A 25,376-nucleotide genomic window follows, 5' to 3' on the forward strand; every position below is an offset into this window, starting at 1 on the left:
ATCTTGACATTTCGCTTGATATGTTTATTATTTAAAAATAACCTTTTTAATAAATCAATGTACCATTTAGGAGCTATTATTTAAAATATTTTAAAATTCATTTTGAATTTGTTTATGAAATAGACGAAAACAATTCAATCCTTTTATTGACTATCCACCAAGGTATGAAGGTGGTACTATTTCTTTTTATTATTACCTCTTCGCTTTATTTCTTACTTAACGCTACAGGTCCAAGGTTCAATCCAGGGTCAGCACAATAAAAAGCTGTTGTGTTTTTCTGCTTGGAAATTCTCAGTAATAGGCTGAAGTTTTCAAGCTGTGTTTACATTCGTACCTCGGAAAGCACATAAAGACGTTAGACCTGCGCTTGACCCCTGTTCGGTCGTGTCGGATTTCCGTTCTGTAGGATTATATAATAAAGGCACAGAGAGAATATGGGTGTGCACACACACTAATGCTCTTAATGCTCTGTAATATCACCTGTGCAGAAGCTTAGACTCTATCCAGAACAACTGCCGTGGTCAAATTCGGTCAGGAGGAGACTATACCTACATTTTTCTCAATACGAGGTTAATTAATTTCTATTTACATTTTGCTGTGTTGTTCCATGGCACAATTACAAAAACAATGAAATAAAAAGCATAATTCTATTCCTACTACATAACCGCCGAGATAATTATAGCTTGTTATTTTTTTAATTCCAATTAAATTGGTAAAAATTTAATTATCTGTTGCTATAATCGTATTATAGCACATCCTCTTGTGATAAAAAATATGCATAAAAGTTTATATATCTATATACATGTGAAGTAATAATAATACTTACGTAAGGTAATTGTCATAATAGGCAACAAATTACAATTAATTGTCTGACGTCATTCCCAAGGTCAATGGATCTTAAGCCACCTCTGTGAGGACGCGAGCAGTCGTGATGCCAGTATCAAGACTATTAAGTCGTGATCTTGCCAATAGGAAACGTTTAACATAACCGTCCCGACAGTCTTCATAAAGAGAAATAATTAAATTTGTTTTTCAAATTTTCAAATGTTCATAGATCGACAAAACACGATTTTAAAAGAACAAAAACGGTTTCAAATTGTAATTTTAAAATCAATCAAATATGCAACTATGTGAAAATCTTATAATAGGCTATTTGATAATGCGAAAAATAAATTGTGAATTATAGTAATCAGTGTATATTATGAGTTTAAAAATGGTTATTTACTAACGAAACTTGAAAATAATACTTAATTTATTTAAAAATCAATAAATAAGAATGCTTTTTTTCAAACGTTTGTCACGTGACACAAAACGCTCATAATGAAGTCACTTTCTTGTAAACATTGCTTTTATACTATATGTACCACAGATTAAAATACAGCAAAGTGACGTCACCGACCCCATTGCAGCGCCATATTGTCCAAGTTGCGTTTTCGCGCGTTATTTATATATGGAATTTTTAATATGATATTTTTCGGCAAATATGTACTAGAAATAAAAAAATCAACTTTTAAAGGGTTCCTTAACCTCTACTAAATAATATAAAATGGATTTTAAAAACCAGTCAAATAGCTTATTGTGTTGACAAATTATAGCATAACTTTAACAAAATCAAATCATATATTTATAACTAGTTGTCGCCCGCGTCTTCGCTTGCGTTTTAGGGGTCGGTTCTCATATGTTACCCAAAAAAGTAGCCTATGTCCTTGTCCTTGGAGTTCAAGTTTCCTTCACACCCAGTTTGGTTTGGTCGTAAAAGAGCGACAGACAGACAGACAAAGTTACTTTCACATTTAGAATATTAGTATAGAGGTATGGATTTTCTACCTTAGGAGACTGAAGTTTTCAAGCTGTGTTTACATTCGTACCTCGGAAAGCGCATAAAGACGTTAGATCTGCGCTTGACCCTCGTCCGGTCGTGTCGGATTGCTGTTCGGTAGGATTATCAAATAAAGACACAGTATGGATTTTCTAACTTAGGAGACAATAGTTTAATTTCCAGATGTCAATGAATTATTGAATTCGATTGCTGCGACACATACAATTAGTTATTTCGTAGTGTACTGCAAAGCCTGAGTGCAGGATGCGCCACGTTCCGCTCATAATATTATAATCCGTCGGCGTTGAGATAATGATTGTTTTGCTGTTCCACGGTGCTTGACCGTGCTGTTCTTTGTAATACTTCATGACTTATGGTATGAATCTGTTTGACGGTTGTTGGATTTTTTTTTGCGTCGTACGTTCTTGCAATTAACGTTACGTAGGTATTTATAATTATATTTTTTGTTCTTGGAATCAAAATGATAAAAAAACTTTGATCGTTGCTCATTTTTTTTTCTCGTACCAATATATTATTACTCATATGTTTAGGTATCTATTGCCGAACCTAACGTTCGTTAACGCAAATTTGTCTTTTTGAGTAATTTCAATGAGCCGAGATGGCTCAGGGGCTAGGACGCATACTTCTTAACCGATGATTGCGGGTTCAAGCCCAGACAAGCACCACTGAATATTCCTGTGCTTAATTTATATTTATAACTCATCTCGTGCTCGGCGGTGAAGGAAAACATCCTGAGGAAACCTTCATGTGTCTAATTTCACAGAAACTCTGACACATGTGCCACCAACCCGCTTTGGAACAGTGTCGTGGAATATGTTCCGAACCTTCTCCTCAAAGGGAGAGGAGGTTTTAGCCCAGCAGTGGGAAATTTACAGGCTGTTGTTGTTTTTTTGTTGTGAGTAATTATTAGGGTTTTTTTTTTTAAATTTTGTAAGACTTATTGATAAATTACTAGCTCATGATCAAAAATATGATTATACCAACCATATTCTTACATATATTAGACTGCCATAGAATTTATACAGCTTTTTTATATCAACAAACGGTCTATATAACAAAAAAGTAATAAATATTACAATAAGTTAGAAAAGCTTAAAGGAAATACAATAGATATAAATACCTATAAACCCAAATATCTAGAAACGCAAGGTGAAAGGTTACGAAACTAGCTTAGAAACAAGGTTGTCATACACGATTCATTTTATGCTTATCCTCGTAACGACTAACATTTATTTACAAGTGAATTACACATGCTTCGAGTACCGTAGTCGTCCGAATTCCGCGACAATCGCGTTACTTCACCCACATACTTTTATTTAAATATACGCCTTGGATCAACACTTAAACCTGACCCACTAAGCAAATATATGCAAATAGTTTGAATATAATGATAAACGCGATGAATGAATCGAGTTCATTGATCTGTAAAGGAGACGAGAAGCAATATACGTATAATTTAATAAGCTGTTTATTTATACAAATGCATTGTTCAAACATTTTGAAATACACTTTAAAAAATATCGTTAAAGTGTTAATGTGCTTCGTGCATTCATTGTAATAAACAAATATTTTTGAAAACTTAAAAACTAAGCTTTACTTAAATGCCAAAAAATATTAATAAATTCATCAACAACGCAAAGGACAGTTCAATTTTTTCCTACTGTGACAACTCAAGATAGATAGATGCCCTTATCTTTTACTACATCTGAAAGGTGACGCCAGTTTCTTGAACACGTCACTCAATTTTCGTTAAAACATATTATATTAAAGATAATTATTAGTTATAATGGCATTGTGTCTTGTTATTTGTGAAATACAAAATATATCATAGCTTTTGAACACTTGTTTGCGCTTAGTTTTCCAATATTATTAAGAAGTCAAAAATATATAAATTACAGAAATGAAATTATATATTACTTATGTTAGGCGGAGTTTATCCTTCGTTGGAATGTTTGCAATATAGATAACGCAATATAGTTTGAATATTATGAGAATCGTTATCAGACATTTAAATTCTGAGAGGGTTGGGCTTCACGAAGGACAAAAGTGGTGTGAACTCGTCGGGTGTCAAGGTGACATTGACATCGAGTTTGAGGACCGACGTCTTAGGTGGACTGACCACAGCCCTGTGGTTATATTTGTGACAATTTTGACCCAAAATCGAGGAAAACGCACAAACAAAAAGGGTCAATCAATTGTGCATTAGTTAAACAAATTTGTAAAACAAACTAATTCGATCAAGAGAATGACTATTTGCATATATTTAGCTATCAATATTTACATATCAATTAATACAACTCGGTTGTTATACATCCTTAATTTACCTGCCCGCGCGCGAAGGTCTGATATACAATCAGCGATTATTTCCCACGGTGCGTGAGTCAACGATCTTCAGAGCAAGGTTTACTCTGTTTAAGCAATGATACGTGCTAACGATGCAAACTACCCGCAACTAATAGCGACGACATAAGGGTTTCTTGTTTAGACCCGACACCACTGCAAACTCTTTGTAATCTTGTTCAAAATATGTAAAACGCCTTTGTATTTGAATATAAAATACCCTCCACAATCAATCTAAAAGCTGTGGTGATGGTACTGTAACTCCTAAGTAATAAAGTATATCTTACACATATTTGCCAGGCAATATATTTATATGATACAATACATCTAATCAATCACTAGTAGCTGATCATTAGACATACTTTTATGATCGTTACGATTACGTATCGATATCAAATTTAAATATCGAATATGAATATTAAGAAAAAAAAAAATAAAGGAGTTCAAACTTTTTGGAATGAAATAAAACGATATACTAAAATATTGTATTATGAATACTCTATTAAACACGAACAATATTTCATTCTATCAATTTATTATTTAACAAAAATAACGCGAAGTAAATTATTACAATTCGCGAGCAGTAAACGTTGCTGAGAATAACCGATACCAATCAACAATTAAGTTTTACATCGGCCAGTTTTTATTAAACTTTATTATAATCGGCTAGATACATCATCCAGCTAATTGTTAAAAAAATCTATTGATGAATTCCTTTATTAACAGACTAAGAGTACGTTCTATTTTAATTGCTGATGGTAAATAAAAAATAATATTTAATTTGTGAACTAGTAAATAACGTAGGTTGTAATCATCATCATTACATTGTATAAAACAAATTCGCTGGACGCTGTCTGTCTCTATTTATTCTTAGATCTTTAAAATTACACAACGGATTTTGATGCGATTTTTTTTTTATTATATAGAGTGATTCCAGGGAAAGGTTTTTGTATACATGGACAATATAGTAAAGAAACACTGATAACGACTTAAAAACTATAAACGTTGTTAGACTTTCTGTAGTATATTTACTGTCAGCATTGCACCCGCGCGAAGCCGGGACGGGTGGCTAGTTAAATATGAGATAACTATTTAATATATTGTATTTATATCTTATGGACGTCATACTTTTATCTCAGCGTTGGGGTTTTGCGTTTTTCAGTTACAAATATCCAAATTTTTGAGTCATATTATTATAAGTGACATTCTGAATGTTTATATGTACAATAAAACATAATTATCATATTAAAAAGCTAATATCATTCACGTGCCGCTTATTTCTGGTTTGTCGACTACATATGAATTAATAATGTTACATTAATACTCTTTTTATAGTAAGAAACAGTTATACGATGCTTAACATGCACACGTGACCTTATTACAAGCAGAAAGTTTTTTATTTTAGATAATTCCAGTCGAAAATAATGTAATGGATTTACATAAAACCGACCACTAACTCACCTCATTCCCTTCGAATAAGAAGTATGTTCGAAGATTTCTCAAAAAAAAACAAACAATACTGATTTGAGTGATTTCAACTTTACTGTAGGTTGCCGTGTCCACAGTTACTTCTTGTGTATATTTTAATTAATTTTTTCTTGCATATTAAATTGCCGCTTATAAATGATCATGTTTTTTTATGACGATGGTTTCATGAGTTTTTATATTAATTTAACGTTAATTGTGCAAAGGTTTAAGGGCCGCGTTACGATGTAAAGTGTCACCCGATCGATTCTGAGCCCTTGAGCCATTGTCGTCCCCAAACAACACAAACTTTAAACTTAAATGTATTCATAAATGGTAGTATTAGTAATTCTTTATAATAGGGCATTGCTGCTAAACATAAAACTTTGCTCTGTTTCGTTTCAAAATCAATTTTCTCATACCAAAAGAAAATCCGTAATTTATTAGTTACAGGAAAGTTTACAGCGACGTTCGCTCATTTCTCAGTACCTACTTTAATTCAAATCATTTGGTACAGAGTATTAATCCTTACAAAAATTATAATATGATAGCAAAATTAATTAACGTCGGTGCCAAGTAATTGATTAATATAAAACTATTTATGTACATATTTGTTTTTTTTTTATTGGTTAGTGAAAGACAACCGCTCAAACCTCGCAACCGACGTCAGAAAGCTTTGTGGTACAATTACAATTATTTAATAATAAACCCTATTAATATATATTTTTCACTTTAAACTTTTTGTAGGTTTAATTATTTTTTAACGAATTGCTAGTTATTTTATACTCATTTCAAATTAAAAAGAATGAATACGTAACTATTGAATTGCATTGCTTGTTAAGAACAGTTACTTTGAGCAGGGAGCCCGTGTTTATTTTTTATTGACTCGAGGTATTTGACCGATCAAATTTAGAGCCGGTTAATCGGGCTTCGTTATTTATGTAAATGAAACAAATACAACCGGATATACCGGGTGTATCATCGTAGACTCGGACCGTTACGAGTTGAAGTTGGAATTGTATACAGTCTGCTTTGACGAATCAAAACAGATTTTAAAAACGGGTCAGACGAAATCAGGTGGTTTCGTTATAACACATTTGTTTGTGGGTAAATTAATTGTTAGCATAACTATTATTACTTTGATAACATTACTGTCAAGTTTAATTTTGATTTTAAATTGAACACGTAATGAGGGTATTGAAGTATGCTATCAATCAAATATTAAAATAAAAAAGAGTTTTTATGTATAATACCTCTTTGGTTTAAGTCTTTAAATTGAACCTTATAATATGTTTCCATGGCGTTTAGGTGTGCCAAATGGACGCAGATTATTTCGTTTATATTCGTGTAGGAAGAACCTCATCATTTCTAATTACATTAATTACGAGTATGTCTAACTTTATACACACAGATTACACGACGAGTAATCAAGTTATACACACAAGAACAGTAAACATTATTTTATACAATATACATATTTGTACGTCCGCTAGTTAATTATACTGAGAACAGCGTAGTCATCGCTTCTTTTCGTACTCAAAATTCGTACAAGCTTATTTATGACGTATTCCTCTAATAATATATATTCCTTAAATTTAAATTCTTGGTTTAATCTTTATTATACGAAAGCTTTTACGATACATCCTTTTATTGACGAAGATAAAGCATTATATTTTCAATGTTATAAATGCACAACACGTCTTAACTTGATATTAAAGATGCAAGACATGAGCCATCGCCGGGAACAACTGGCAGGGATGAACTGACAATTATTTCGAACATTTATTAAGTAATAATATTTATTATCGTGTGCCTGACATGAAACCAGATTTTTTTAATGGTAACCATTTAAAAAATCTGGAACATAATCGGAAAGTATTTTTCAATTTTAAAATGTATTAAGATCGTTTTCATATTTTCACCCCGCGGCCGGCCGGTTCAATTAAGTGCAACGGGATTTATACATCGCTTAAACACTCGGTACGGGTGAAATGAAATAGTACCTATTAAATATATTTATAGCGGTATGCATCGAGAAGCCTTTGAAAATAAATGCATAGCAACTAAAGGAAAGCCGGTGATAAGTGGGGTGGGTACGATTTACGAAATGAAGATTATATCTTTGAATTTTTTCTATATTCAATTTAATTTGACAAATAAATTAATTACACATGAGTTTTAGCACAAATAAATACTTTTATAGAAATATCAATCAAATTGAGTACCTAGTAAACACAATATTGTTCTGTTTGATCAACATACATAGGATATCCTATATAAATTCTATATTCATAGTAAAATATGCGATATATTTAAAGTAGCGCGGCCCCACTGCGGGTTGGTTTAACTTACTACCACCTGACAGCCGGGCAATTTATTTTACTCTTATGTCTTATATACTCTAAAATAAATAGAAATAATTTACGTAACATCTGCCACTTTATGAATTTTTATCTGACTTTTGACTCAAACAGTATTTGTATTTTTAATATTTATGAAAAGAGACAGCAAATGACAGTAACTAATTAGAATCGTTTAAATTTCTGAAAAACAAAATGGCGACTTTCAACGAAACGCTTTAGTTTAATTTCAAATATTAACTTATAATTTTCTTTGTTTCAGTTGAAAATAATATGTGACGTCAAATCTGTGTCACGTCGAGTGCGTGTTAGGGTCTGAAGTGGAGTTTGGACTAGCTAGAGATGCACACTATGGATACCTTGGGCTACGGCCACAAGAAGTACCGGCCGCCGCTCTCCCCAAGCAACTTCTACCACCATGATTACTACTCCAGGCACACAACGCTGCGACCTCAGGTAATAAATATAACTATACTTTTAATCATAATATTACTAACATCTTTATCGCCAGTAGATATAGCGATTAGTACGGCAATCAATTTTATTAATGTGTACATATTTGAAGTATCTTTATATATGCAAAATATACTTGTATAATGTTAATAAGATAAATATTTTCACGTTAATTATAATAGATTAATAGAGTATAATTTTTATAAGTTTACATAAATGTTATTTTTTATGTGTTCATAAAAAATAACAGTTAGTTTTTCAATCTTGACTTGATAAATCAATATATTTAAATATATTTTTAAAATAATGTATAAAAAGTCAAAGGAGAAATTTACGGCGCGTAAACATTTTGAACAAATAAATTAATAAAATAACTTCATATTATCTTTGATTTCTATCGCAATATTTTTTTAAATCTTCGACCAATAAAGTCTGATAAATTGCTAACTTAACTGGAAGGGCAACATTAAAACATGCCTGAGATATAATCAACTTTTACTGGAAGAAGTTGCGAACTTTTTACAAAACTTTGTAAATATTTTTATATCGTCAAATCTAAAAATCAGTAAGCGTTTAGAAGCATGCCTTAATTATAGTGATGGAACTACTGAAACAAGATATTTGGAAAGATATAACGTTACTTCTTTAAGTGGTAGAGTTCATGTTTTTTTTTCATAAAAAGATGGTACAAATAGATTTGAAGTGAGGCTAAGGGCCATTGGGACGATCCCGTTACATAGAACGGTAACCAACAATGATCGTTAATGTGAATAAAAGCAGCCGACTATGATTCTGTTACGAAAAAAGAAAGTAACATTTTTAAATAAAGCGAGACAGGAATACAGTCGAATATATTTTTTTTCGTCATTGTCTATACGATAGGTTTGACGCGAAGAATATTTATTATATTTATTCTAAATTGATTCAACATAAAATTAATTTATTCACAATACCGTTACTACGAAATAAAATAAATTATATGGTGGTATAGGTATGACACCAGCTTTTATGGAGCTTATATCGTTGCGTCTTTTGTCATTTAACAACTTCGAATATCTGTGTCATTGAATAATACTATTCAAACGGCGCGTCGATGCGCTGAACCATTTTGTCATTTATCTTACGACGAAATATTACATTATTAATGTCGCATTCGAGATAGAGATACCGTTTCTTTTACCGCAGTTATGTGAAATGTAAATCGGGTTCTCAGGCTTTTCGGTCGGTTTGTTCCATGTTTAAGCACTTATGATAAGTTATAAGTTTTATGAGACGAATCCGCCGGTTCGAATTCAGTAATGCTATTACGGCTATAGCAACTGTTACTATAAAATATTTGTTATTATATATATTAGTATTATAGAGTATTATGGTATTGCATAGGTATATAAGACTGATTTATATATTTTTTTATTTGTATTGATAGTATCAACTAGTATCGTTTCGAAGTATCATAGTTCACAAACACAGGTGCGTTCTTTATTCCCTCAGTGACATAATCCGAATTGACGGAAGTTTGACCGGAAATATTGCAGGCACATGAATGACGGTTTTAACCTAATAACTCTATATGTGCCTAACCCAGGACCGTAGCCCAGGATCTTGATAATAGATTTGTGTTTTCGATATAAGTACGATGTTGAGGTGACATTATTTATTCCATTCAATAATATACTTTAAATGAAATTGCGTTTTACCAATCAAATATTTTTATACGCACATTTTTTTTTTGTAATTAAATATTTCGACTTGAATTTGATTTTATCATTTCAATTAAAATATTTATGATATACATACAGTTATGTACCATTAATGCTATCTAAGATTTAAAAAAAAATAAGTCAAATTCACGACATCCTAAATTTAATTAGGTACTTTTATAGAATCTGGTTTTGGATTAAACAGTAATGAATGGTTAGCGAGTAAGCTGTTAATTACGTCCGATCGAGGTTACTGATGGTATCCAACATTAAACCACATTGACATTTGATCACCGTCGATGTCATTCCACCGTTATAACCTGTTACGGCATTTTAACTGTCGTAAATTCCTTGTATTATTCTACAAGAAAAATATAAAAGACTTTTACTATCGCACTCTATATTACTAAACAATTTTTGACACTTCAAATTTCACATTGTATTGCAAACGGATCCGTATTGTTGAAATCAATATATATTTTACGTATAAATATATATGAATGAAAAACTAGATTCAACACCAACAGAAAACATATTTCCTTAAACCTTTGAATGTACATGTTGATTGCACGCTATGAAATTAAGAAAAAACGATAGATATTTATGCTCCACTGGTCTATATCGCTTCTTAATGTAAAGATCATTACCGCTACAACTGGCCTTATGTTATGAAACGTAACGGCAGACGCCAGTACTTTTTTATCAACTGGTTTTTAGTATAGTATTGCAACATTACTCAATTTCAGTCATTATACAGATTTTAATATTCGAAACAAATTCATTGAAATTCTGAAACGTATTTTTTTTTCATTATATTTCGTTACCTGTGAATAGTATGACGTAATTTCATTATCCAAACGCATTTTTTATAAGAGCTCTTAGCAATAATTATAATAATTAAATGTTAACAAGAAGCCTCCGATAAAATGTTATCGTTTAAAAAGAAGAACGCAGCTAAAATATTTCCTTATTACTACTTAGCTTTGATGTTTATTACGAATTCGTGAATTAATACAAAATAGTTGCCGGTAGTCGGTCATTGTTCCGTACAACAATTTACATAGATGCTTGATAATGATACTGCGCGGGAAGAGACTGAACAACAGTTAAGAGCATGCTTTAAAATAATAATAATAAATTATAAAATCATTAAGCGAAGCGTGTTATATATGAATACCGCAAGATCAGTAAACAGATCAGTAATGTAACGCGTATATGTGATATGTATGTACTTGTGTCGTTCCTAAAAACCCAGGAAGCCAGTTCCGTGCCCGTGATGCGGCTAATTAATAAATATTTATTATTCTTCCGCGTGTTTTTCTAATTAACAATTGATAGTGCGTATTATGGTGTAAACAAACTCGCTGTGTAATTCACGGCACGCGGCTGACCATTAAGGCATATATCTTCTAAAGGCAATTCGTAATTATGACATTTATAAATCATGATCAATGAACATAAAACTATTATTATTTTAATACATTATTATTCGAGAGAAAAAAATGTGACAATTACAAAGAAGTAAAGAAATTGTTTAAGGATTATTATTATATAATAATAGATAAATATTATCTTGCAGTAATTTAAACAAACGTCATATTTTATAAATTAATACCATAATAATATATTTGCTTTGTTTCCAGCTTATTTTTAAGTGAATTTTATTCTCACGTTTTTATGCACACAAAACAGAATCCCGTCAAAAATACTAGTAACTAGCAACAGTGGCTTAAAACGTAACAATAATATATTTATAATTTAATGATATTTACGTTAGAAAGTAAAAATGTCAAAAAGAGGAAAAGTCGTAGCGTTAACGTATTTTATATAAAGTTGGTCAAATGTCTGAGAAAAGTAGCAATAGCTTTGTCCGATGGTAATTATAACCGGAGGTCAAACGCCACCTAACGGTTACGCTAAACAAATGACGCTACTTAATTATTTCTTCTCGAATAGTTTCACCGAACTAGTCTCGCAGCTCGCAACTATTCATTCGAATATAAATAAAAATTAATTTTGAAGGTAAAAAATCAACCACCGAAAAAAGCCTTATAACTAATATGAAAAACAAGCAAAGAATACGCAGTGGGATTATTTATATTAGTCTATTATTATAAATGCGAAAGTAACTCTGTCTGTTTGTTTGTCTGTGTTGTAGAACACACACAACTACAGTATTCGTATATTTGCAACGGATTAATTTATTTAGTTTACAATAAATGTATTCGTAACAATTTTTTTTTACCTTAATTCTGATGTTCCAGTCTCAGCAGGTTTTTGTACTTGTACTATTTGGAACGCGGCTTCGCTCGCATAACAATCAGTTTGTAGCATAAATCTTCCTAGATCTACTATCTCGCACCTAAAACAATATAATAATAAAAATTAAATTTTTTGAAAACTATAATTCAAATAAAACAAATTTGAACTATAGTTACAAAATATTCACATAATTAAGGAACAGCTTACTTAATTAACAATAATCTTATATTGGTCTGTAACGCAAAAGTTCGATCCCGAGGCACACACTTCTTTAAGAATTTGAGTCCGAATTGATTATCAGTGATTGATTGACATAAATCTTTTTCTTTGAGTCTGTTTCAAAATTTAAATATTTATTCACGAAATTTATTACAAAAAGGTATTCCATGGAAGCCGCATATTTTTCTGGAATTAAATGTAACTTTTCAGTTATTCCAGAGAATAATTTATCTCTGTGCCGTATTTCAACCATATAACTTTCATCTGTACGGTGATTAAATAACAAACATCAATCCATCCAAAATTTTGCATACATAATAATACATCCTGTTACCTACCCGTTTCGTTGGGAATTCAATAAACTATTAAAATGGAGATGAATGGGCATATCTCAAAAAAATAATAGTTTCGGGACGATTCTGGGTCGTGTAGTTTACGTAACAGTATACGTTACGTTCACTAGTTTTCACGTATTTGACCCACAAAGAAAAAAATACATTATATGTATAATAGATAATAAAGATTGAGATTTGAGTTTAACTTTTACATTCCATCCCGAAATTTGAAAAAAAAACTATTCGTTAGATAGCAATTGTTTAGAAAGGTTCTAAACATACTGGTACTCATCATTATCTAATGAGATGCTCTTTGCGCTTGTTTATGCATTCATCGTGTGTATGAATCAGGAATTTACTCGTATAATGTAAGCGCGTTGTCCGCGAAAACGCGATGCATCATTCCTATACATTTTGTGTTGAAGTTGAAGTGCGGACGATGAAACTTAAATTTTCTTTAAAAGCCAATAAAATAAATTTAATATGTTTGACTTTGATCGCAATATATATTATAGATGTACTTATAGTGTACACGTACGTTATTATATTTACCTATATAATTTAAGGGTTCGCTCGCCATTCGTTCGATTTATCGATATTTCTATAAGTCCTTAAAAGTATGAAGGACTTAGAAACTTAACTGAGTGATCGTATCGTTCGGAACTCGATCAACTTATCGAGTTACGAATATTTCTTTATTTATATAAGAGATCACCATCGCGCCCCTTATGGTTGTGGTAAGATTTGTATTATTTGTTGAAGTAAATTTTATTATTTTTAGCAATAAATTAGGGTACTTTAAGAAATACATTTTAACGAGATCAAATAAAAGTTAAACAAAGAAAATGTAATCCTTAAAAGTATAATACCATTATCACCACAATTATTTAGTGTTATGACGTAAAACGAAAAAGCAATTGGCGGATATTTACGACCGGCGGCCGCCAACCCCAGGGTTGCTATTGCACGACTATAAGGGAGGTTTAAAAAAATCCATAAGCGAACTCTGAGTAGACATTCCACATCGGTTTGATATATCATTTTTTTCTTTTAAAAAGTTATCGTTAATCTAATAGTATTATTTTGAAATAAAGTAATTTATAAAATGTAATAATAAATAAATAAACGATCGTATAAAATTATATGCCTTGCAGCGAACGCGAACCAATATAATAATCTTATTTATCGCATGTAAGCTCACAAACTAGTTTAATGCGGTTTTGTTGTAATTGTATTGTAATGTTACGTGTCGTAGTAGCTTACCTTGCACTTGCTGCATCTTCAGTGCAACAGCCGGCCATGGAGGAGCCGGTTTGGTTGCACGCTATTCACCTACCAGTGAGAATTCCTAGAGACTAGTATGTCTCTGACATCTTCAACGTATCAATCGTTTTTTTAACGCGTCGATACATTTTTAGATCATTGTTTTTTTTGGAATCAAATTGCAGTGTTACGTGTTATTGAGTTTGCGCTTCGAGATTCCTCAGTGCAATAGCCGGCCATGGCGGAGCCGGTTCGATCTGTAAACGGGTCAGTCAAGCTGCTAGGCTAACGTAGACTCGCCCGATAACTTGACCACTGTGTTTACATATTACTTGTTACCTGAACTGAAGGGGTTTCATAATTATAGGACTTTATTCTAAGAATTGAGAATGTTTTCACAATAGAATATAATTATTGAAACGTCATTCAGTTTAAAAAACATATATCTATATAATAATTCTAGATTTTAAATTAAGAAACATTTTTACCAAGCTTTTATTTGCAATGATTCAACAACTTTAAGTTATGTAAAGAATCATTCCGAGAAACGTACTGAAGAGCAATTTATTTTTTAAATTAATTAACACTTATACGTTTAACAATAAAGCATACACTTAATGCACACATATCCATAAACATAAACACATACACATGTTGAATCATATACAAAACATAAAAGTATTATCAATTAAAATGTAAAAAAATATACGAGCATGTCAACGTGAACTATCAATCAAAAGTCAAATAATAAATTGAAATAATGTTTATGTTGATTATCCTTTACACCTTTATATGTAATTTTCGTGACTGTGGAATTATGAACCTTAATAAAAAAAATAGGTTTAATTTTATATGACGAAGAACGATGGCACGTGGAGTATAATTAGACACAAAAGTTCCTCCCAAAACAGGCATTCTAAGGCAATTACTGATTTTATAATGAGCATCCCATTTATTTACAGTTTAATTTACTAACTTGTTCCTGCAGCTTATGTAGGCTGCAGTAGAAATTCTCATAAACTTACTCTAAATTTATTGTAATAAATGAAATGAAAGGGCGTAAATACATATGCAATTTAGTGAACTTATGTTTATTATACACGTATGTACATATAATATACTTATGTATAATAGTCATACGTATACAAATTATAATAAATTAATAGTAAAAATACATTTTTCAAAACGAGTTTTTATTAAAGAGCTTATACGCGAATGCGATATGTTGTAGTTTTTTTTTTTATAAAAACACAGCGAGTTGTAACTCGTGTTAAGCACAATTATGTATTCCCGCGTCAAGCTTTCATATCCCTTTTTAACTTTTAAATAGCTTGTATTCTTTACTTTATAATAGTACTTATTATTTTCAAAAAGTACAAATTTGTTTCTGCATAAATGTTATTACTAGCGAGATTCGAATGTGTGTAATGTACCAGCATTGGTAACTAAAATATATTACAGAATTTTTCTTGTTTCATTACTGTATTGTCCACGTATTATATATAAAAACCTATCTCTCGAATCACTCTATTATATCTACACAGACAAACAGCGGTAAGGGACTTTGTTTTATACTATGGAATGATTAAGAAAGCTTGATTTCATTTATGTAAGTTTAATTAAGATATCGGATTATTAACGTGGATAAATTAAATACATATAATATGCAATATCATATTTAAAAATGGCCTCCAGCCTTTGAACTAATTAGGCTTCAACGTCAGTTGGATAATAAATAAAATGAGATCCTCTAAACTTTAAAACTTCCCTTTGAAAGATTATATTTTTGAGGAGTTGTAAAGTAATTTTGCTAATCCGTTCCGCTTAATTACATGAAACATTGGATCCCTCGTTATATTCAAAGCGTTCACTCGATTTATTAATTAAAATACAATCATAATTATTGTATTGTAATTAATAAACCTTTGATTTGTATTTATTGCGATGATTACGAATCAATTAATAAAACCTATATTTTTATAGCTTAAATGTTATAACATTTTAATTCAATGAACATTCAATGATTTTTCAATTAATCATAAAGTGTATTTTTTAGATTTCATTGTTAAATATGTTGTTTTTTTTTAAACTATTGCTCTCTCTCTCTCTCTATTAAGTATTGTGTACACATACATTGGATTATTTTAAATTAAACTTAGCCCACTTTACAGGTGTTTTAATGACCTCCGTGGTCGAGTTGTGTGTACAACGGTTTTCATGGGTACGCCACTCCGATGATGATCCCGGGTTCGATTCCCGGCCGAGTTGATGTAGATTATCATTATTTTTCTATGTTGTCTTGGGTCTGGGTCTTTGTGGTGCCGTCGTTACTTCTGATTTTCCATAACACAAGTGATTTATCTACTTATATTGGGATCAGAGTAATATATGTGATGTTGTCTCATATTTATATTTATTTTATTTATATATGTATGTAAATGCTCAACAGTTTAATCTGAGGAAAAAAATGTGTAATTTTCAAATTTAAAGAAACTGTTTGTCTCACGCCACTGAAGTAATGTGGCGACACTACAGATTATGATATACCAAATTGTTAGCGGTAAGGTCATGAATTCGGTGTGACTACTTATTATTTTGCTTGATAATAAACTTGATAATAAACTTTGTTGTTAGCGAAATAATGATTTTTATTAGGAAGTATTTGCTAACAACAATTGTCATAAGGAAAGTGATCACGAAGTGTGTCAGTGGGTCCTCTACCTTTCTCTTCTCGGTTTTGGATTTAAAAAAAATGTTTCCACATGATTTGCCGGTACAAATAATTGAGTTTGTAAATAGTAAAGAAAGTGATACTCTTGCAATACTTGCATTTTTGAACTCCCTCGTTTACTATTATTGTGACCATTATTGCAACTATATAGGTCAAATTAGCTGAAAATTTCATAAGTTTAAGAAAAAAATTTAAGAAAGGTTCAATGATTTGGAGATCATGTTTGTAAAATTAGAATGTAATATATATTTCTGTCAAAATAAAATGGACAAACAAAACTGTCGTCGTTATATAGTGGTTGATTTCTTGTTAACTGGTATTAACATCAATATAATTATTAGTAGGTATATTCAAATTGTAATCATTGTATACTGTTACATTAACCAACAATAAAATTCTCATTAAAACATAAAACGAGCCACAAGTAAAGACATACGAGACGAGAATAAAAGAAAACTTCAAGAAAGCGAGTTAGGATCCGAGACAGTCGTAAACTTCAATAATAAAATGAATAAGAAGCAAATAAGAATGAGCGTACTGGCCGCACCGAGGCTTTTGACCGATCCGAGTTCATTGGTCCAGCGCCGATAGAACGAATGTCTTAATTAACTGTTCTTCTAGACATTTTCTTAAGTGCTATTTATATAAAAAGTTGCCAGATACAAAAAACATATCTAAACCAAGGTAAATTTCCCAATGCAATATATTAAAGGTACTAAAACAGAATATTAGGTATGATGACATCAAGAAAATATCTTCCACTTTTTCAAAATTTTCTAGTAAAATGCATTAGGCGCACCTATTGTACAAAGAATGTAGATAGCACTTTGTGTTGCAATAATACATTAAATAAAGTTTATTAATGCTAATAAACACGAATTAGAAAATCATGTTCCTTTCATACAATACAATACCTAATATATATTCACTTCAAGGAAAAATAGTAGCTTTAAGAATAAATACGTAACTTTTTTTAATATAATATGATTATAGATTATGCATAGACACCACGGATGTTATTTATGAAAACAAAGATTATATCTTAATCTGGCTTAAGTTACTAACGCTGAAGGAAAATGTAAATCTGAGCACAAGCAAACAGATTTTATTGATCTTGACAAGTACTTGATGTATTATAAAGATGTTTAGTTTTATTAATTATTTCTAACTGAACGATTTTCTACTTGTATTATCTTTTATACTAAATATTAATACAAATGTGTTAGTGAGTTTGTTCGTTATATAAAGATATCAGGAAAAAAGGTTACAGAAAATAATACAGGAACACTAGAACAGAAACTAATTTTAACGTCGTCGAAAAGGTAATATTTATTGCGGCTTATAAATTACCTAGCGACGCTTTTATGTTGTATGGAATTATTTGCACTACGGATTATATGCTATAATATCTATGGACAGAGGTGGCAACTCAACGTTAAGTGTCAAATTCATCTTCCCGTTCATAAGCATAAAGAGCCTACCAATGAAAAAAAAATGAAAACGTTATGGACATGGATATTTGAGGATTCGTTTATATTAATTAATTTATTTTACATAATAATTCTATATTTTTATATTATATAGTTTAGTTTATATACTCAGCGAATAAATTGAATTGTGTATAATTAAAGTTCATATTTATAAAATGTGGTGTGATTTTTAACGAACTGTTATTGTGTTTTAATTGAATAAAAATATTAGTTAAATATTCAACACTAGAAATTGTTTTATGTTTTTTTTATTAACAATATTTTACTCATATTTAGTAACTGCAAAATAATGGATTCATTATTACGAGTACATAATAGGGAAAATTTTATTGATTTTTAATCCATTTAACAATCTTTTTACAAGGGGCCCGTATATTATTATTCTTTTTATTTATTTACACTCATATAATATTACATTTTTAAATATAAAATACAATCATATAAAATATAAGATACAGAGGCCAACCAGTGGCGGGAACAGGGTCCAAGCCACCGGTGGTCAGGGCTCCAAAGAGAGGGACTTCCTCACAATACGCGCCGTGCCGAGGAGTACTGCCTTCTGCATCAGGGTCTTGACCCAGCTACCTAACGAGAGCCTCTTAAGGTGTTGGTCGAGGCTCTTGGCCATTAGGCCATTCGTTGAAACAACTATCGGTACAATAACTGCTGTATCCACATCCCACATGTCGACAACCTCGTGAGCTAAGTCAAGATATTTTATTTGTTTATCTTTCTCAGCCTTCACGAGATTCTCGTCATGAGGGATGGTGATGTCAACAATTATCGTGCGGCGCTCTGACCGATCTATTATTATTATTATTCATCTTATAATATACTCGTATATGATGTATATTATTAATAGTAATGGTAAATTAGCGATAGTCTTTTTTAATATTATATACTCGTATTAAAGAATAAATATATGATTTATACTTCCAATTAGACGGACAGAAGTTTTCGAAATTCATATAAATAGTGCACAAACAATGCAATCGCGAGCTAGATTATTTAAGAATAAATTACACGTTCTTTATAGATAAGCTAAGCTTATCCTTCGAATAAGCACCTGCAAGTCTCATACAAAAGACTTACTGCCCTATTCTTTTCATGATATAAATTATGTTTAACATTTATATCTCAATAATGGCTTTGTTTTTGTTTAAAGATATTTTTTAACATAAATAAAGATTAGATTTCTTGTTATTAGTTGGTATGTCTGTCTTCTGTTTTATTTCAGGGTATAATCTTTATTATTTATTTACATTTTCTAATTCATTTACATATTAACACTTAGTAAGGGTTAAGCTACTTAAATATATGTTTGAGTAAAATTTCAGCTTTACTCTTTTCATAACAGTATTATATCAGATCTCCAGAATAATTCAATATATTTGACGCAGTTAGACGAGTGGTCGATAGATATCGAATTTGAAGAGGTAATTTCGTGTTATCGAGGCGGTCAAACCGAAATTGGAAAGCTGACGATGGGCTCGAGAATAAATGTGGGTCTAAAAATCCAGATTTAAGGAACTTTATCGAATCGTAGTTTTATGGACGAGGCAAAAGATATGTCGATAAAAGTTTTATTTTGAAGAATAAAAATGATTTTTCCTTACAACAACAACAACAACCGCCTGTAAATATTCCACTTCTGGGCTAAGGCCTCTCAATTTCGAAGTTTGAAACATATTCTAACACGTACTTCCAATGAGGGTCGATTTTTTTCCTTATTGATGATTAATCTCAATACAGCATTAAATCAACCCTGTATTGAAGTATATCTAACTTAATATAATTCTAATTATACACTGGATGCCAGCGTAGAAAACTCAAACAATTGTTTTTGTTCGTCAATTTCGGGTTGAAGCGTAATGAACTTTAGTGACAACTTTTTTCTTTTTGCCCTGACTAGCGGTACATTGACGTAATTTTCATCCCATTGCCGATGTCAAAGAACGCTACATCTCAGTAGGTTTAATAATGTCTCGCTGTGTCATTATCATTACATAGTATAAAACAAAGTCGCTTTCTCTGTTCCTATGTCCCTTTGTATGCTTAAATCTTCAAAACTACGCAACGGATTATGATGCGGTTTTTTTAATAGATAGCATGATTCGATAAGACAGTTTTTGTATATAATACATGGGCAATATAGTAAATAAACACTGATCATTTTAGAAATTTGTAATATGATGTCGTTAATAAATTAATTCTGTAGTATATTTAGTATCAGTATTTTACCCGTGCGAAATTGGGGTGGGTCGCTAGTAAATTATAAATGTAAATATTTTCCATAAATTAAACACAGTACTGGTTATTAGCAGAACTGTCTTTTTTTAATTTTCATAATTACATCGAATTCTGATGGAAGTTCTTAATAATATGCCAACTTTGATTTACCATTCATCATACGAGTAATAAATTACTAAATATTCGCGATCGTAAAGGAAATCCTTTTTTGTTGTTTTTTAACACCTTCCGTTGTCAAGCGTACGAAATGAAACTCCTCACAATGGCTCGTAAGTTTTCATTACATTGGACATGTGCATTTCTTACATTGTGATATAAAATACTGTGTGGAATAATAAAATATTTTTTTTATTATAGATTGGTTTTGTTAAAATAAAAAAACAAACCTTTAATACATATAAGTATACAAAAGTTAGGTATTGTAAAGCCTAAAATGTCATATAAATGTTTCTTTCTTAAGTAGTTTAGGTTTAAGTATTATATTTTAAATTTCAAGAATTTATAATAATTGTTACCATGTAAAAAATATATAAACATTATAAACTTTTTTTCTTAATAACTAAAAAAAAATATCACATTATTCGCTGCTAATTGTAACATTTTATAACTTTCTCAAAAAAAAAAATCTAAATAACATTTGTAATGATCAATATTGCCGATCCCACTGACTTTTTTTTATTACTTCCTGCGTTATGGGTACTTAACGAGCTCTCAAAAAAGATCCAAAACGAAACCTTCTCCGTGGGAGGACGCAGGGTGAGTGACCGAGTCCTTGACCTACACACAGACAGAGGGTCCATTTCTCATTCATTCATTTCTCTTTTGAACATCGACATAATAAAACATTTTGGGTTTTTTATTGGACGTTTAAGTTTCAACCTCAGCGGCGTACTTTTATAAAAAAAACTTGTACACGTCCACGGTTTCCCTTTGGTTGTCAGGTGTTAGGTAAAAAGTATACAGTATGTCTGTTCTTGAACTTGCTTCTTAGCAAATATAATGCAATTTGGTTCAGTACTTTGGCGATGTCAAGCCGTGCAACAGACACACACAGTTACTTTTGCATTTACAATATTAGCTAGTGTGTGCGTCTCTAATCAGCAGCAAATTAGCATGTATGATTCTGTGAGTAAAAGTTATAATAAAATTAAATAAAACAGGTGCAAGTAGTATGTTATATTTAACAAAGTGTATTGAGTGAGAGATTAGACGTAATTTCATAGTGTTAGACCTAATTTTTATTTGAATCAAATGTTATACAAATTTATTACTATAAACCCGAATAATATAAGGCTACGTTACAATCGATATTACCATACAAGAAAATTGAAAGCCAAAGTTGTATTGATAATACGTCTCGACACAGCCCACTTGCGGTCACAGAATTGGAGGTATTCCATCTTCCGTCATTATTCACAAAGCCTTATATGTATCAAGGTGACCCACATTCTGTAAATTGTTTATGGGTGACTTGGCATTTGTCGGAGAAAGTGGTCAGATGAATGAAAGTCTAAATTTGTCTACGTTTAGAACGAAGACCACTTTAAATACCTACGTACTGGCTAGCTGGGTATGCGTTGAATACGCAGGGCTTTTATGATGGAGACTCTACAATCTCGAAACAATAATTAATCACAAGACCTCATTATTTATTATTTAATACTGGTTATTTGAAATTCTTTAACAGTATTATTGATTCAGCTGGCCTTTTTGTGTTGATTTTTGTTGTGAATCTAAAATGACCTCACTACATTTCTAAAACATAGAAATCTCTGTGGTATTGTCTCTACTGGTGACAGGAGAGCTTTTTTGTTAGAGATACGTTATCGTAAATCCAAAAGAAAATGCACAAAGCGTTATTTCCAAGATTCACGTTTTGCAGTGTACAAATAGATATTCTTATGTGGATTTATATTCTTATTTAAGTCCTGTAGGTTAATAACTGGTTTTTAAACAGTATGTGTTAATATACTACCCCATAAAGCCCTAAAGATATTTAATAGATATGAGATTATATAAAGCCGCAGTATTAACAGTTTGCTGCACTTTATGATAACGCATAATTGTTACGATGCGTTTTATCCGTTTTTATTAGTTCTGCCATATTTTTACGGCACTTTTACCAATATCGTATTTTTTTTAATTAAAATATTTAAATTTAAATGTACAGAATGTTGGTCTGAATAATTAAAATACTATGTTTTCAACCTATAAAAAGAAATTCATCAGATAATCGATATATCTAGCTAGAGTACCATAGTTTTAATTTTAATTCAACACAGTAACATGACGATTTTAAAAGTGCTCTTATAAGCCTACTTGAAAGAAGAATACTTTCATTTTGATTTTGATTCAGTTGTTATTATTATCGACAATTCATTGTTTATCTTTACTCTAGGAATCATGCGTATTAAATCTGTATTATTTTTTAAGTGAAACTTCATTACAATTGTTTCTTCTCTTTTCTCTTTCTCTTTTCTTGAAAATCTATGAAAATGTGCCATGGCAAAAAGATAAAAATAACCTTTTCTACCCTGTGTGAATTGTACTTTTCCTATTATTAATTTTTAAGACTCGTTAGTAAAATAAAATTTCGAGTAGTCTGTATTAGGATAATAGTTTTACTCCTGGCGTTATAATAGAAATATAAAATAAATTATAACACAAATAAAAATATACTTCAGTAATATTTTTAATACGAACATAACTCAAGGAGTTTAATTACATAATATAAAAAAAAACATCTGTGGGCACCTGTCTCAAACAAAACGCGTTAACATATCAAAGCTTAGTTCAATGATAGTAGTTATGTTATTTTATCAGATTTCGGTGTTTTTACTATGAGTCACCTTGGATTAGTGTAAGGTTCAGGTTATATTTATTACAATGAGTCGTAGCGTGGCGGCGGCCGCGCTAGAGCGTATCGCACGCGGCAGCGCGCGCCGTGACGCTCGCAGTCCCGTTACTCGACACACTGGCTCGTAGCCTCCGACTCGAGGCACTTTTCGTAAACTCGTAACACCGCTTGAGACACTCCTTGATTTCATTGTTTTTATAATTTAAAGCACCACACTCTTTATTATCACGTATTACTTTATACAACTTCATCCCAATTAAATAGCACTACTTAAGATTACTTTTGGTAATAATGATGAAATTTTACAAATCTTAATGTTTAAATTATCCAGACAATCGTATTATTACTGACAGGTATATAAAATCAAGTCATTTCATCGGTCATGTACTTATTGCCTATTATAATAAATAATGATCGGTAACCATGATGCTAAATGGAGCGTTGAAGTGATCATAGCACCGTATTAGAATTTTTAGTACAGTTACGGCATTGTCAATGAATATAAAGCATATAAGCGATCCGTCTTTCTGCAGGAATGCGAAGAAATAGACGCGTCATTATAGTCAATCAATGCGTTATCTTCAATAGAGCCTGATGGAGCTGTTGTTCGCGCTGCATTCCTCATTTTTATGCACCTACATTCTTTGCGCGTGACAACCGTTGTATACAGATGGACCTAATGGTGTCGACCGCCATACTTTACATTTACTTGGTGTTATACGATTTCTATATCATATAATTATATACCACCTGTCTTCTTATCCATAGATGATTAAATAGTTTTTTTTTTCTTATGATAACATTGCTTACTGCAAGTAATGTGTAACACTAAAATGATAAATAGAAATAGTTCTGTTAACGGTCTTGCTCATTTAAATATCCAGTCTAAATATTTACTAAAATATAATTTCAAATAAATAAAATGTGAATAAATGTATAATATAATGTAAATTAATATTTAATATCAATAAGGAATATAGTTTATTAAGGTTTGATTTGCACAATTAAGTAAATGGTAGGATAGTCTCATATAATAATATAGGATATATATAAGTTTAAAGGTTTTTTGTTGAAATCTGCGTTATGAAATAGTAAGAAATGTGACGGAATTTTGTAAAAAACATCTCTTTATCAACTCAAGAGAAGTAAGCAACAACCCGTAAATATCCACCCTGATGATGATGTTCTCTAGATTTAACTTTGCCGTTTAACGATAAATAAACGTTAATTAAGAACAAAACAAACAACTCAACTGTTAGCCCAATTTAAACTATGTTTGGTTAGGTTTAACTTATTCTACCCACTGGACTTTAAACAAAAATTATTAATTTACAAACTTGCAAAAGTATGAGTGACCCGACCCGACTTGCTACTTTTATTTATTACAGATGAAAAATAAAAAACAATAATTGCTGTAATAATAATCAAATCATTGAATAAAATAAAAGAAAAGAATACTAAAAGTAGACTCTCCTATATAAAATATCAGCGTCGGAAGAAGTAATCTTGAACAACTATGTAATAATATCGTACATTTATAAACGCCATGATTACACACGCCATGTGCTTGATAAAGACCGTTATTCTGTAATAAAGTCATCATGACAGTTTTGTGATTGAAATGTCAATCTGCTCGTCTTATAAATTTGCTGTCGACTAAGCATGACTGTTGTAACAGAAGTAAAAAAACTAAAGCTTTGTTCCAAGTAAATAATGATAGCCTATCCGAAACGTTGGTATGGTCAGATATAAATTACACAGTTTAATAAAAACGATTTCTTGATATTTATTATAAACATCTTAATTTTTTCA

At 30.9% G+C, this 25,376-nt stretch overlaps 1 protein-coding gene across 3 annotated transcripts in view; it reads left to right on the forward strand.

Moving 5' to 3' along the window:
• LOC124532069 overlaps positions 1-25,376 on the forward strand; it is a 51,365-nt gene that overhangs the window by 5,694 nt on the left and 20,295 nt on the right. For all 3 annotated transcript variants that reach the window (XR_006966621.1, XM_047106710.1, XM_047106721.1), the window contains exon 2: positions 8,267-8,460. Coding sequence is in view for 2 of the 3 variants with exons in the window: in XM_047106710.1 (XP_046962666.1) it covers positions 8,347-8,460 (114 nt within the window). In the remaining variant the exon portion in view is untranslated. The remainder of the gene's footprint in view (positions 1-8,266; positions 8,461-25,376) is intronic.

The sequence above is a fragment of the Vanessa cardui genome, chromosome 1 (genome assembly GCF_905220365.1).
Source record: "Vanessa cardui chromosome 1, ilVanCard2.1, whole genome shotgun sequence".
NCBI classification, from domain to species: Eukaryota; Metazoa; Arthropoda; class Insecta; order Lepidoptera; family Nymphalidae; genus Vanessa; species Vanessa cardui.